Source organism: Triticum urartu, chromosome 2A, assembly GCF_056163025.1.
Source record: "Triticum urartu cultivar PI428250 chromosome 2A, HENAU_Tu73, whole genome shotgun sequence".
NCBI lineage: Eukaryota > Viridiplantae > Streptophyta > Magnoliopsida > Poales > Poaceae > Triticum > Triticum urartu.
Genome location: NC_141874.1, coordinates 3,736,578 through 3,752,498, shown reverse-complemented (window position 1 = coordinate 3,752,498; position 15,921 = coordinate 3,736,578). Strand labels below are relative to the sequence as shown.

At 43.9% G+C, this 15,921-nt stretch overlaps 2 protein-coding genes across 2 annotated transcripts; one reads left to right on the top strand and one right to left on the bottom strand.

The window, feature by feature from the left end:
* The first annotated feature begins 202 nt into the window (after positions 1–202).
* LOC125534955 (cytochrome P450 89A2-like) lies at positions 203–1,944 on the top strand. The gene has a single exon (XM_048698014.2). It carries the CDS (start codon positions 256–258, stop codon positions 1,684–1,686), a length of 1,431 nt encoding a protein of 476 aa, XP_048553971.2. The 5' UTR covers positions 203–255; the 3' UTR covers positions 1,687–1,944.
* A 10,608-nt stretch (positions 1,945–12,552) lies between these two features.
* On the bottom strand, positions 12,553–13,523 carry LOC147982687 (mitochondrial metalloendopeptidase OMA1-like). The gene is made up of 3 exons (XM_087540528.1): positions 13,137–13,523; positions 12,954–13,051; positions 12,553–12,628 (listed from the first exon to the last, which is right to left on the bottom strand). The coding sequence occupies exons 1-3, from the start codon at positions 13,521–13,523 to the stop codon at positions 12,553–12,555; spliced, it is 561 nt and encodes a 186-aa protein (XP_087396654.1).
* Between the last annotated feature and the right edge of the window lie 2,398 nt (positions 13,524–15,921).

The following is a 15,921-nucleotide window of genomic DNA, read 5'->3' as shown; positions in this document are numbered from 1 at the left end:
AAGGGAACTCCAAGGCAGAGTCCTGCACAGTGGATGGGAACAAATAAAGTGTTATTAAGCAGGTTTGCAGGAAAAGGGCAAGGTGGAAAAACACAAAATGGTACCTTGGATCACCAGTCTGTCATGATCACAAAATGTTACCTTGTATGCATGGTGCTGCTGTGGGCAACATCTACCCATCTATCTATATAAACCCAGCAACATCTCAGGCAATATCCAAGGGTGTAGGCAGGCACATACAGATACATACATGCCATGGAATTCATGCTAGCTGTGTTGCTACTTTCTCTTGTGTTGTGCATCAGCGCAGTTGCCGTCTTCCGGCGTCGTGCTTGGGCTTGGGCCGTCCATAACGGTCAACAGCCGATCATCGAGATCAGCGACCGTGCCATCGCCCGCCGAGCGCTCATGGACCACGCTGATGCCTTCTGCAACCGACCGCTGAACCTATTCCCCGTGGCCCTCGTCAGCGGGCGTCGCCGCAGTCACAGCGACAACCTCACGTCTGTGCCCTACGGCCCGCGTTGGCGTGTTCTCCGGTGCACCCTCAGCGCCGCGGTCCTCCACCCATCACGTCTTGGACACACGGACCCGCTGCGCCTCCAGGCCATGGATGCCCTCGTTGCTGACCTCCGCGTCCGGTGCGTCGGCGGCGGCGGCGAGATTGTCGTCCGCGACATCCTCAACGCCGCCGTGTTTCCGCTGGTGGCTCGCATGTGCTTCGGTAGCGGCGTGGACGAGGGTCACGTACGCGCCATGCGTGACTTGCTCCAGGCCTTTGTGCTGGCCGTTGATGGCAGCAAGGATTTTGCCAGCTCCAAGACGGCGAAGCTGCTGCACTGGAGGCGGTGGCGCCGGTTCCTCGCCTTCCGAGGCAAGCAGGCTGAGCTTTTCCTCCCTCTGGTCAACGCAAGACGGAACGCTAACCGTCACCCCAAGCTCAGCGGTGGCCTGCCGGCATATCTAGACCACCTCCTCGACGCCCGCGTCCCCGTCGACGACGACACAGCCGACGGCAAGGCCCTGCGCCCTCTCACAGACAACGAGCTGGTGAGCCTTCTCTCGGAGTTCCTCGGTGCTGGGCCAGGGACCGTGGTGTCCAGCATGGAGTGGACCCTCGCCCACCTCATGCTCCAGCAGGAGGTCCAGAACAAGATCCGCCGCGAGGTCGACGCCGTGGAGGGCGCACTGTCCGAGGCACGCGTCCGGCAGATGAAGTACATGCGCGGCGTCGTGCTCGAGAGCCTTCGGCTCCACCCGCCGATTCCGCTGTTGCTGCGCGACGTCCCCGATCAGGCGGTCGCAGGAATCCTGGGATGCACCGTCGCCGCCGTGCCGACCGAGGGTATGCGGGCGCACTTCAACCTGGGAGAGATCGGCAGGGACAAGAATGCGTGGACGGAACCCGACGCGTTCCGTCCGGAGCGCTTCCTCGCTGGGGGCGAGGGGGAGGGCGTGGGCCTGGTGCCGGGGCCCAAGGAGATCAAGATGATGCCGTTTGGCGCGGGGCGGAGGGCGTGCCCGGGAGGAGCGCTCGCCACCATGCATGTCAAAAGCTTCGTGGCGGCGCTCGTACGTGAGTTCGAGTGGGCGCCGCCGGCGGGGGGAGGCGTCGACCTCACAGAGCTGGATGGGTTCTTCAAGGTGATGAAGACCCCGCTCCGGGCGCGCGTGACGCCGCGGTAGCACGCCCCAGGATCCCAAAGCTCGCAAGCCGTGTAATGTTGGTAGCTTTCACGCCTGCACCATGCAGGACGTAGTACGAATAAGATCAAACGCACAAATTTGCTGTGTATTAGTTCCCTCCTCCTTCCTGTGTTATAGTCACTCATATAGATTTGCTGCGTACGTGCTCCCTATGTTTGTTGGATTGTACTCCCTCTCTTCATAAATATAACATGTTTTGGAGATTTTAATATAAACAAGACTACATACAGTTTGAAATTAGTGAAGAAACACAACATAGTAGCACTACTGGAAAATTCGTCGTTACCGAGTTCTTTGCTCTTTGCCGAGTACTAGAACATGGGATTGCAGTAAAAGGCAAGTAAGCCGAGTGTAGCTCTTGGCAAACAGTAGGATACGGCACATGGGAAGCTCTACCAAGCCCCGCCCGGTACATACTCGGCAAACATAAAGGAACTCGGCTTATGCACAGTATGCCGAGAGCCCTGTGGAGGGCACCCGGCAAATAGCAGCCAGGTGGCAAGGCTGTTTGCAGCTGACGGACCCGAGACCCCAATGAAGTTACTCGGCAATCTATGAGGTATTTCAACCGGCCCACTCTAGCCGTCGCTCCCATTGTATTCTCGAGCGGGGGCTAGGCTAGAATTCGATGAATTAATGAAAGAGAATGTGCCCTTTATGTGTCGTGGGGTCACTTACAACATTGAACAGTAGAAAGGACAAACAAGGACCCGTTTGGGAGGCGAAGATGGGTTCAGTTCATTACACATAACAGTCTGACCGGTGGAGAGATGATATGTTTTTCCTTAACAGGACCAGTTCCCACAATGCATGATGTCTATCTCGCCGATTCAAACGAGGATTGCCCATTTCATTCTTACATCTTCAACAGAAGAATCAGGCTCGGCGATGATGAGACTGGCCGCCTACTTGACATACTACCGCCAAATAATATCTGCATTGGGGTGCCATTTGTGACTGGCCTAACGAACACAAATCTTATGACCAAACACGTGATGGTATGTTCTCTTAAGTTATATCCATCTAGGTGATTCATGATGTTCCTTCACCCGGCCGTATTTAGGTGGTGGTGGGAAGCTCACGAGTTCTTGGTTCCCCGTCTCCGTCTAGCGGGAGGAGCAGTTGGATTTCGTTTGCTGGTAGTGATTGTCAGCATCGGGATTATTTTGTGGAAGATGAACTTCTCCACATTTTCTCAACGGCAGTGGCCCTGTCGTTTAGGGTGCTGGTCCAGCAGGACCGAAGGTCGAAAACTTCCTATCCGCGTAGGTGTCCTCCGAGAAAAGTTCAAGCCGGCTTCGGGTGAAGCGGAGGTAGCGGCGCGCCACCGTCTTAGCTCTTGTTGTTGAGGTGGTTAGTTGGTCTTTGGACATGGTTGTGATTCTTAGTTTCTTTGGGGCGCTATGTACTGTTGTTGAAATTTTAATATAGTTCTGGTTTTGGAGGCCTACTCCCTCTGTTCCCTAATATAATTTAAGACCTTATAGATATTTTTTGATTCGTATGTATCTAGACGCATTTTAGTATGTATGTTCACTTATTTTAGCATGTATGTAGTTAATATTTTGAAATACCTAAAAGTTCTTATATTTGGGAATAGATGGAGTACATGTGAAACTATACGGTAATGATAATTGACGAACCTCAGCTGGAAGGGGAATGCCAAGTGAACATATTTTCGTTGCAACTTTACCTGATAGCAGATATGGCAAATCCTGGCTTTTTTTTGCTGCAAAATTTCTCTTCTTTCCAGAAAGTAACATGCGTTTGTGAAGAAACTGACAACCGCATACAACCAAGCTTGTCATCCAAAATATCTGCTAATGCCAATCCCGCTCAAAGAACATTCGCCGGCTATTGCTGTGTGAAACTATACCATCAGCATATATATGACCCCCGATAGAGACATAATCGATGCGTTCCACATGGCGTACCGAGTTGGACGCAAATGCATATCACATGGCTGATACGTCCAGCGACACAGGACTGACAACGACTTGATTTTGTCCTCTGCGAATCTAGATACGTCGTCCCTTACAAAATCCCAGGATTGAAAGGTTCCCATGAGAGAGAGAAAGAGAGAGAATCTTGAAACAGTTGTGGTGCCAAGGGTTCCATGTCATTCACCAACAAAAGAAGACACTTAAATTCCATGTGCCAATTCTATTTTAGCTCTCTTGGCTGTTCCGCACTAGTGTTGCATTTCTGGAATGGCCCGTGAGAGAGATAGAGGAAAAGCTAGCCACCTAGAAAACTCTCGAATTACATGTCATTCTTCCCTGCAAGTGAGTCCACTAGTGTCGCATTCAAGTAAAGAATATTGTGTTGAAACATTATGGTGGGCCTACGGCCCATTTAACAATTTAAAAAAATCTCTAATGACCCATGTGGATTTAATTGGCACTAGGTGTAGTGAGAAGTTTAGCGTCACATCCCGAATGTTTGAGAGGAGTTGGACTGTCTTATAAGAGTTTTTTTCCACATGCTATTGAAGCTTGAGAATAGAAGAGGTCCTCGCTTACTCCTCAAGAAGAGGAAGATTTCTTCGACACTTATTCACCTGCGTAGATTGCTGAAATCATATGGCCTGAAACAAGCACTAATGGCAATGATAGTTTAATACAACTCTGACATCTGTTGGCTTCGTTGTTAATGACATACTAGAGATAATGAGGGTGGGATTACACTTCTGTAATCCCATTATGTTGAGAAGGTGTTGAGCTGTTTTGAATATTCAGACTGCGAACCCAGCTCCTGGCGTTAAGTCATCTCTGGGCTTAAATCACCCTGGCGTTAAGGTATTCTGGACTTAAGCAGACCTGTTAAGTCATAACCCGGTAGATTGTAACCCAGATCCTAACCTGGCATCTACTTAGCCATGAAAATGAGCCACTTGGAGATAAGAAAGAAGTCCACGTTAAGAAGCTTAGGGTTAATAAGCCAAAAATAGGCTAAGTCATAATCCTATTAGGATTCTACATTTAACCCATCCCTTCAACTTATATAAGCAGGGATAGGGCCCCAAGAGGATCAGGTTTTACAGGTTTACATGATCAAGGTAGATGCTCTCGAGATAGAAGTATCGAAAAACCACCCTTGTGACTAAGATCATCATCATCAATATCATTCAAGCAGGATGTAGGTTTTTACCTCTACCACGAGGGGCCGAACCTGAATAAAATCTCGCGTCTCTCGATTCCGATCAACTCCGTTCAAGCTACCGCGTAGTTGCGATGACCTCATGACTAAGTCCTCACACTAGGAGATCTGCCGTGACAAAACCACGACTGTTGGCGTCCATTGTGGGGCCAGCGCATGATGGTGTTGAGTTTTTGGAGGGAATTCTTAAAAGTTCGAGAAGCTCGTGATATGCCGGGCAAAGAAGAGAAGGCGCAAAAGGATCTACAGGCTCGAGGAGCAGTCGCAATGGCATGTACGAAATTGAGACCAACCGAGTTTAAGTTTGCAGTCTGTCCGCCGTCTCGCGTGCGATCCAGAAGACCCATGGGTTATTTTTTCCACCGTACCAACCTACGGCAGCGGTCAATCGGGCCCGTCGAGGAATTCCGCTGCAAATTCAATCTACGGCGGCTGTGTCTGAGTGCTACTGCATCTTCTCGTAAGGCTGGTCATAGTGGGGTAACTTAGATACTACTTCCGGTCGTCGGCGACCTCGCCACCACATCACTTCCCCGGCGCCCCGGCAAGCTACTACGCCAACCCCTCGCCACAGCCGCTCATCTACCCCGGCGCCTCGACGAGCTCCGTCTCCAATCCCTCGCTTGCATCGCTTGGCAATTCCTATTTCTCGTTCTGCTGGTGGATTTTGTGATTCAGCAGCCGTACGTGTTCAAGCAGAGACTCCCAAGTCTGTAGCAACCTCTCACCCTGAATTAACTAAATAATGAGCTCATGTGCAGGCCGTTGCTTGCTTGATTTGGTGACCTGAACATAGCTGCTCGATGCCCATAAAACGTACGGGATTAGTGTTGTTATATAGTAGATTCTGTTAATCCTGTACAAAATGCATATGCAAAGCGAACCATTAGCAGAGACTAGATTCAATTAACTAGGAGAGACTAGGTAAAATAATATGTGATATTCAGTTAATTGATGGCTAACTAGGCTATCCATGTAATGCTAAATATGTTTTATATTTTTAGTACGGAAATTTGCAATGGCTCCTAGGTGCATATGCACCCATTGTCTAAATACACATTTTAAAAAGTTGGAAAATTCTGAACAAAAATCCCGCGTGTATATCCGGATATTCTATGTGCGTGCACAAAGTTTTCGGTGAAAACGAGGTTTTTTGTGGCTTGTGTAAAAAAGAAAATTTCTGATGCTTCATTACAACTATTCATTTTCATTTCTTTATTTTTTTACACAAGCCACAAAGAACGTCGTTTTTCACCGAAACTTTGTGCATGCACATAGAATGTCTGGGTATACCCGCAAGATTTTTATTCCGAATTTTTCAACTTTCCAAAATGTGTAATTTAGACAATGGGTGCATATGCACCTAGGAACCAAAACACCGCGTCCTACTTTTTAGTACTATTATATATTGGCACTTTATTATGGATCAATTCTATGTTGAGTTGATGCATTTGCACAAACAAGCAAAAAATTAGATTGATACATGCCACACATAGATCACAGTGTTGAGGTATTACTATAGATCCTACAAAGTAATCAATGAGGATCCCTATGCTACCATATCTATGACACCCATCACTATGGAGATAGTACAGAGTGGTAACATATGCATGTGATCCCTAGTAACAATGAGAAGTGCATATGCCGACTCAGCCCGGAGACCCGGACTTCAAAACTGCCACATACACGTAGTCAGTGCAGATGCTAACAAAAAATAACCTTTTTGATTTGATTTTCTTTGGCTTGTTTATCAGTTGTCTCTTACTGCATCCTGACATTGCCTCAGTTTGGGCCTGAAATACTGATGTACTTTGGTTGTAGCAACTTCCAATGAATTTAATAGATGGTCGTGGTCTTTGCATCTATGAAATAGTTTCCAATTGAACAACTTCAATTGTAGGTGCCTACTATTCATTTGTTGACTTGCTTCAGACAATCTTTCACCGTGCTATATTTGTGAAGAGGTAATATTTAGTACATGTTGTCTGCACACATTATTAGCTCTTCTGTTCTAAATGTAAAGTCATTATGCAGGTAAAGACATATGAGAGGCGAAGAATAGCAAATGATTCCACATATTGGTGAGTGTGCCCTTGTGGCCCAATTCCATGTTTGAAGCCACCTATACGGAATGCTCTGATCATACTGGACCGCCATTACTGACATGGCAATTGTCTTAGGGTTTTATTTCAGCTGATATGGAGGGACTACTTGAGATTTCTTTCAGCAAAATATGGGAAGTCCATTTTCTTACAAGGTAAATAAGATACAGCTGTATCATTCTGAAATTTTGTCTTTCGTGTATACTTCTGAAATGATACACACATGTTTTTTTTCTTCTGAAAAAGGGCCATGTCCAGCAAAAGAGCATAATCCTTCTGTAAATATTAAGGTTCATCTTTCTGAATTTATTTTCTCAATATAAACTTAGAGCCTGGCATACAAAACCAAAAGCATGCTTATATATCAAGATGTAGTGCATTCCCGTATGGATGTACGTGGTTGTGATCTTCATTTTGTATTGGTCCAGTGGTTTAACTAGATCCTTGAGATGCCACTCAATTTGACCCGAATAAGGTTGAAATTTGAATCATAAATAAGCTAGGATAATATCATAATCTATATGCCAAACTTTTCTGAAGGGATTAGTGTCTTCCAGGTTGTAGGTGCTGACAATTCTTATTTTCTTCTTCAAAAAAATATAGGAAAGGCCAACCATTATTTTAGTTTTCATTATGAGCTAATCTGGATGATGTACAGAGTCGACCATAGTTCAAAAGATGTCTGTTGATGAAGGTTGGTTTAATTCCACTATTCCAGTTCACACATGTACATTGTTCTACTTTTTCTACAGTTTTCAGTGCATGTTTGGAGAAGCGGGTAAATTTTCATAAGAAAGAGGTCAAAGGAGCAAAAGGCACGAGCAGAAAGGAGAACGCCACAGGGACAACGCCGCATGTAGTGCCTTTGGAAGGATTCACTCTGGAGGAGTAGTGGTGGCCGGCCATCGCGCGGGGGAAGCAGAGAGGATGTCTGTCAAAATGCCTAGAAGGCCTAGAGGAGGATGGCCGCGAGCAGTTTTGTGCGACACTTGTCAACATGAGAGTGTAATTTCTCAAGGTACCAACACCCTTGTTTTCACCCGACGTTTCCTCAGCTAGCTATGCACAATCAGTAAGGACTATTTCATGCATCCGGGCGAGGGCTCTTGCCATCCACCTCGAAAGCAATAAGATAGCATCCATGTTGTCGTCTCTTGTTGTTAGTTTGGATTCCAATTTCCTCTGTGTGATGTTCCTTAATGCATGATTCAGTTTCAGTGTGGACAGGATTGACTTGTTGTTTCATTCAGTTTGCAAGGGTTACTCTGTGCAAATTCTTAACACAGTCATCATAATTGCATCTATAGCAAATAGCTATTTATCAAAATGATAGACGACTCCAAGATTATGGTTGTACTATGCCAAATTGCCAATTGCTATTACTAGGAGTAAAATAATCGTGTATCTCTAAAAAAACAACTACTAATGTACTCCCTCCGGAACAAATATAAGACTGTTTATATCACTAATTTAGTGATCTAAACGGTCTTATATTTGTTTACAAAGGGAGTATCATGCAAAAATTTGAGGCACACTAGCGAAGATGCATGGCAGCAGAAGCGGCACTCCGAGCACATGGTCGCCGCGAGAGCCTTGCTGGAGTAACGGAAAAAATTGTTGGATTTGAAGCACATCATGTAGGAGAGACAGGATAGGTCGGGGTATAGTGGCCGCGTGCAAGCATTTTCTTCTCCTCTGAAGGGAAGAACACTAATTACTTTTACATTAATAGTATTGTTTAACACTGAAGGGAGAAGAAAATGGCATATAATCCATCAAAATTCATGGTGTGGATGTGGAAGGTTGGGGGATTTTTAGACGGATGCACCATTGATGGTGGTTGCGAGCTTGGCAACAAGCTTCGATCGGGAAGATAGAGATAGTGAGTGAAGAGGAGGAGGAGAAGGAGTACGAACAAAACGAGTGCTATAAGGCTAGAAAAAAAAATCAACAATGCTGCTTAATGTGCATTAGGATCCTAAAGATATATGTTTGGGACAATTAAGCACTAGCATATTTATACACCTGTTGCAACACACAGGCTAATTAGTTCAAATTTATTTGGTTTAAGGGTTTTTGTAGGGATGATGTATGTTGCCCTTACAAAAACGCTCTAGAAATTAAGATTTTATCTTCATGTCTTGCTTGTGCATTGAATAATTATATTGTCCACAAAAAACATACAACAGTAATACATCTCTATCTACCAATGCATACTTGCACTTCAGTCTGTAAGAATTAGGTGTTGAGATATGGAGGAGCCGTCACATGCAAGGGGGGAGGTGGTGTTAGCCTACCATCAGAATGTGGGTGAAGACAATGGCAAGGAGTAATAGGATGCCACATGCAGAATTCAACTGTTGCGAAAATATGTAGACGAATGACATATGGTCCCTACCATAGCATTCACTAAATAAACTAATAAATGAATTATAAATATATATATATGGACATGTCACTTAATTATCTATTTAATTTATTCACTAATATCTGATTGAATCAAGCGTGTGCCAGAGGGAGGGAAGAGGAGAGAATCATTGACATTTTGCATGCTTTGGATGAACAATTTTATTCATTGCTTTCTTTTTCCGTGATAACACATGAGCGTGGGACTATCGTGGTAGAGTCCGGGATGAAGGGTGGGTCCAATATAGAACCAGGAGTTACTAGCACTAACATGGGTAGAGTGTCCACCGCGATGTTGATCACTAGCTCACTTAAAACACAAGTTAATGGATTTTGTGATAAGAGTGAGGGTTGAGAGTGAGTGGGATGGGGGTTAGGGTTGGTATGTAAAGTTATGGGTTCACCTTCTTGGCTCTGGGGGCGTCACAGACGGCACATACCTCCTCCCCCTTGATGGCGGTGATGGAACGACACAAACACGGGGGAGGCGATCATGGCGGCAAGCAGGGCAGGCACTACAGGGCACTCCTCCTTGACGGCCCGGGAGGAAGTACCGTATGAAGAAGAGAGGGTGCCATGGTGAAAGTGAGGTGGGTGTCATCCTATTTTAAAGGAGAGGGCTCCAGCATGAAATGTCCCGCTACGGCGGGAAACCAAGCGGGAGGGTCCGACGAGAAATAGAGAGGGTGCGTCGTGAGGGTGGGGTTTTGCGTTGCAACCGTGTATTGGAGATAACATCACAAATAGTCTGAATAGTCACATTACTTCCTCACATGTGTGTTGAATTTGGGGAACCCGGACTGTCTAGACGGTTGAATTTCGGGGAGCACGTTGGGTGCTCATCTGACATCGGAACACGTCTAAATATGTGAGGGAAAAATAAGTTTTGACTTTGAAGACGACTTTAATTATTTCTTTGATTCATTTACACGCATTGTTGCCCCTAGCAGTCCGTAGCAACGCACGGACATTCTACTAGTAAGGATAAGGACCACCCGCGTATAGTTATAGATATCTATACCCTATTTTTTTACTAATAATAAAGCAAGGTGCATTTTGCTAATTTTTTCATCCGTTCACCCTCGAAAAGAATTTTTTTCTATCCGAGGTGATACTAAATTTTATGTGTTTTCTTGCTAGAAAAAGAATTTTCGTACGTGGGCCACGCGCTATGGCCCATCGAAGCCATCCCACTTATTTTTCTGCCCATGCAGCTGGGAAAATTCTATTATCCGTGCTCGGCGTCAGATAGTCAAGTTTCCCACAAAGCAACCAATATTGGGCTTCTATTTTTATTTTTATTTTGCTATCTCTTTTTCCCTTCCAAGTTTACTTTCCTTTTAGAATTTACTTTTAAAATTAAAAATTCTCAAAAAACGTTCAGAATAAAAAAACAATTTTTGGAAAAATTTCAGAATTCCAAAATTTTGATGCTATTTTGAAAAATATTCGGAACTTCCAAAATGTTTCCAATTTTTTCACAAAAAATATTGTTTTTCAAAATTGTTCAATATGTCTAAACAGAAAATGGCATTTCAAAAAAAGCTCCAAATTCAAAAAATATTCGTGTTTTAGTGATTTTTTCAAAAGTAAAAATAATGTTCGTGTATAAAAGATACGCATTTTATAAAAATCTTATGAATTTTGAACACATGTTCACATTTTATAAAAAATGCTCACAAATTCAAATAATGTTCATGTTTTTTAGTCGGAGTTTCGCACAAGACAACCGATAATGGGCTGGCCTGTTTTTTGTGTGTTTTACTTCTATTTTTATTCTTCTGTCCCTATTTTTTCCCTTCCATTTTTACTTTTCTTTTAGAATTTATTTCGTAAATTAAAAATCTCAAAAGAAAATCGGACTTAATAAAAACAAAATTTTGAAAATGTTAAGAATTCCAAAATTTTGTTCCTACGTTAAAAAATATTCGAAACTTGCCAAACATTTCCCCTTTTTTCAAAAATTATTTTTTTCAAAATTGTTCTACATGTCTAAAAATAAAATGGCATTTAAAAAATGCTCCAAATTTAAAAATATTTTTCAGTTAAAATTTCACAATTATTTATTTTGTATAAAATATACACATTTTCTAAAATTCTTAAGAATTTTTAACACATGTTCGTGTTTTTAAAAAATGTTCAGAAAGTCAAATAATGCTAATGTTTGTATAAAAAAAGTTGGTGTTTTGAGAAAATGATTGTGAATTTAAAAGGATGTTCCCTTTCCTATTTTCTTCGCATTTTTCCAAAAGTGTTCATAATTTTTTAAAAACTATTCCAGATTAAAAGATTGTTCATGTTTCCTAGAATATTTAGAAACTTCATGCCTTAAAATCCCCTTGATTGAAAGGATTGAAAGGAAATGTAGATTGAATAACTCATGTGCCTTCTCTGGCGTATGATGACGTAACAAAACTCTTAAATGCCCTTGATCAATTAATGAAAAAAATATCGGATTGATTCCTTCACATGCGGCTAAACCGAGAAACTAAATGTTCCTTTTCTCATGTGCATATATAATTCTCACTGACTTTAAATACATACTATTTTATCTCTCGTTGCAACGCACGTGCATATGTGCTAGTATCTATCTATGAAACTACCTGGCTAATTATCTGATTTGAAAGAATGCGTACATACATAGTTTGTTACTCTACAAGATTCTTTAGGGCATCGACATCCACCAACGGGCATACCAACCTAGTTAGAGAGTTTCAACAGTTATGCGAAAACACCATCACAATCTTCGCCAACACTGACCTTTTCTCAAAGAATTATGTTTATATTAATTTGTGCACATAGAACGTTACAACCTCGATGGCCAAGACTCAGCACACAGGTCATTACTGACTACCTCGCAAAAACAAGGCATTACTGACTACCTCGCAAAAAACAAGGCATTACTGACTAACAACATTACTCGCATCTTCTCTATCAAAGTTACCTAGGGCATGGGAGACGCGAGTGCCACTCCTAGGAGTCATCGGCAGGTCGAAGCCATGAAGCAGGTTCAACAATTGTTCTTTCCTTTCACTTGTGTGTATAATGTCATCGCCTTCCTCATGACCCTAGGTTGCGATAGCAGCCGTGACCTTTTCTTGCAGGACGGATGAGAGAGGGAAGACATCAGTTTCTCCAATATAGTTTTTCTTTCCATCTTTCCGACCTTCTCAAGGGCTCAAGGGGCTTCATGTGGATCGTAACCAGCAGCGGCGAGTAGCATCATTCCGATATAATCTGCTTCTATCTCCTGCCTGCATGTATAGTTAACACGATCACTATATCAGTCAACTTGCATGGTTAATTTAATACGTGCAATGCAATTAATTAGGGTAATCTGGAAGCCTACATGTTCTAATACAAAGCCATCACATTGCTTTGGGGTTTTTTTATTTTCCTGGTCTGCACAAAGCGTCTTATATGACTTTGGTAGTTGCTGGTGTGTCTTTGTGTGTGTTCGTGCTGGCTGCATGCATTCTAGCTATGCAGGGTGACCGGGTTGATGCATGATTTTCAGCCAATAAAATTCACTATGTTGAAAAATATAAAAATGATATGAACGATTAATTAATTACGTACCTTCGTAGGAATGGGGCAGTGAGGAGGGCCGGACACCACTTGTTGTCGATCAAGTTTGCGATCATCTCTGACGTGTGCTTTGCAAGAACGTGTCCGAACTATACATAAAATATGTAGTAGTGCAAAAGAAAAGTTAATACTATGCATGCTCTGCCGGATGAACAGACGATCTGAGCTACGTACCTCGTGCCCAAGAACAGCGGCGATCTCGGCGTCGGTGTGGAGACGGCGGAGTAGCCCGGTGAAAACTACGATTTTGCCGGTGCACAGCACATAAGCGTTGACGCCGTCGTGTCTGAGAACAACCGCCTCCCAATTGAGGTTGTCCACCCAGTGGCGAGCTTTGTTGGCCAGGCTACGGTGGACGCCGCCGACAAGCTCCATGACGATGCGGTTAACGCGGACGTTGCGGTCGTCGTTCTCCTCGAGTATCCTTGATGCGTAGTGCTTCTTGAAAGCGGCGAAGTAGGAGTCGGTGGCATGGCGCTCGCGTGCGGCCCGGCCGGAGCGGGGGACGAGGTGGGCGCGGTTGGTGTAGGGCACCGTCTCGACGTGGTAGCCACGGTACATGGTGATCGCCGGCCGCCGTGGGCTACGTATACAGGAGATTCATCGGGGGTGTAATTTGTACTATATACTTTATAGCAGGGAGTTAGTTGAGGAGTAGGAGTCGGAATTGATCTATCGGAACCGATTATGAACACGTATAGCTATATGAGCCGCAGTTGCACTACGGAAAGGAAACGGCTGTTAATTCTGTCCATCCATCCGTCAGCAGGCTTCTTTTACATGAGATTTTTTTTTTCGAAAAGAGGGGTCTCCTCGGTCTCTGCATCAGAACGATGCATACGGCCATCTTATTAACCAAAAAAAGGCAAAAGTGCCAATAAGGTTCCACAGTCTCCAGGTAAACAAAAAAGAAAAAGAGAAATGCAGTTCACACAGAGCTACAAACGGCTAGATATACAAAATAGTCCAAAAAAGATGCCACAACCGGCTGGCTAACAATAGATAGGGAAACTAATTGCCTATCCTATTACATGACCGCCATCCAAACCGGTTGAAGATATCCCGAGCGACCATCTCCCAACGGATAGATCCAGTAACCAAATGCTCCCTGACCTCCATCGGAGTGAGTAGCGACCACGAACGGATCAGTGCCGTAGCTCGGAAAATAACCTGCAAAAAATGAATCCGTGATGTTCTCTTAAAAAACAAACCATTTCTGCAATTCCAGATAGTCCATAACAAAGTGCAAACTCCAACCCGAATATGTCGTGCGAGAACAGGCTCAACCCCATTAAGCCATGTCCCAAATAAAGCATTGACAGAAGTCGGCGGAGTAAGATTAAAAGCAATATGGATTGTCCGCCAAAGAACTCTAGCCAACGGGCAATCAAAGAATAAATGCTTAATCGTCTCATCCCGATCACAGAAACTACACCTAGTAGGTCCTGTCCAATTGCGTTTAATCAAGTTGTCCTTTGTTAAAATAACTTGTTTATGGACAAATCACATAAACACTTTAATTTTTAAAGACACCTTGACAGCCCAAACAAACTTGGAAGTTGGAATAGCAGTCGAATTAATAACATCAATATACATTGATTTAATTGTTAATACTCCAGAACTAGTCAACTTCCAACGCAATATATCGGGTTGGTGAGAAAGTTGAACCTCCATCAGTCTCCTAACTAGATGAAGCCATTCTTCCCAACGATTGCCCGCTAGCGACCGTCGAAACTGAATATTAAGGGGGATAGATTGGAATACCGTTGCCACGAACACCTCACGTCGTTGAGCAATCCGATATAAAGACGGATACTAAATGGCTAAAGGTGATTCACCAAGCCAAGTATCCTCCCAGAAACGGGTACTTGTACCGTTTCCAATAACAAATCTCGTCCTATTGAAATTGTTTGACTTTCAGTAGTCCTTTCCAGAAAGGCGAATCAGTCGGCCTGACTGTGACCTGGGACAATGTTTTAGTTTGGAGGTACTTGTTGCGGAGGATCTGCGCCCACATGGCCTCAGTCCCGGAAGACAGCTTCCACAACCACTTACTAAGAAGACATCTGTTCTTGACTTCAAGATTTTCAATACCAAGACCCCCTTGGTCTTTCGGTCTACATATGATGTCCCATTTAGCAAGCCGGTATTTTCTTTTAAGTTCATCACCCTGCCAAAAGAAGCGCGACCAATAGAAGTCCAGTCGTTTCCTAACACCAACTGGGATCTCAAAGAAAGATAAGAGAAACATAGGCATACTCGTGAGCACCGAATTAATCAATATCGAACGGCCTCCGTATGACATGAGCTTACCCTTCCAACAGCTCAGTTTTTTCTCAAATCGATCCTCGATGCACTTCCATTCTCTGTTTGTTAGCATACGATGGTGAATCGGGATACCAAGGTAAGAGAGGGGTAAACTCCCCAACTCGCACCCAAACAATTGCCGATAAGACTCCTGGTCGTCTTTGGCTCTACCAAAGCAGAACAATTCGCTCTTATGGAAGTTAATCTTTAACCCGGTCAATTGTTCAAATAGACATAACACAAGCTTCATATTTCTCACCTTGGCCAAATCATGCTCCATAAAGATGATTGTATCATCGGCGTACTGAAGGATGGAAACACCTCCCTCAACAAGATGAGGAACCAACCCCACCCACTTGACCATTCTCCTTAGCCCGGCCTATCAAAATTGCTAACATATCCACCACAATGTTAAATAGGATAGGGGACATCGGATCTCCTTGTCTTAGGCCTTTATGTGTCTGGAAATAATGACCTATGTCGTCATTCACTTTAGTTCCCACACTCCCTTTTTGCATAAATGATTCGACCTGTCGGCGCCAGGCTTCATCAAAACCTTTCATATGCAATGCCTGTTGGAGGAATGGCCACTTAACCTTATCGTACGCTTTTTCGAAATCCACCTTAAAAATTACTCCATCTAATTTTTTGG

Coding starts and splice junctions, on each gene's coding strand:
- LOC147982687 (XM_087540528.1), bottom strand. CDS start 13,523: ATGTACCGTGGCTACCACGTCGAGACGGTGCCCTACACCAACCGCGCC. Junction 13,052..13,136: donor CCGCTGTTCTTGGGCACGAG/GTACGTAGCTCA, acceptor TTTTATGTATAG/TTCGGACACGTTCTTGCAAA. Junction 12,629..12,953: donor ACTGCCCCATTCCTACGAAG/GTACGTAATTAA, acceptor CTATACATGCAG/GCAGGAGATAGAAGCAGATT.
- LOC125534955 (XM_048698014.2), top strand. CDS start 256: ATGGAATTCATGCTAGCTGTGTTGCTACTTTCTCTTGTGTTGTGCATC.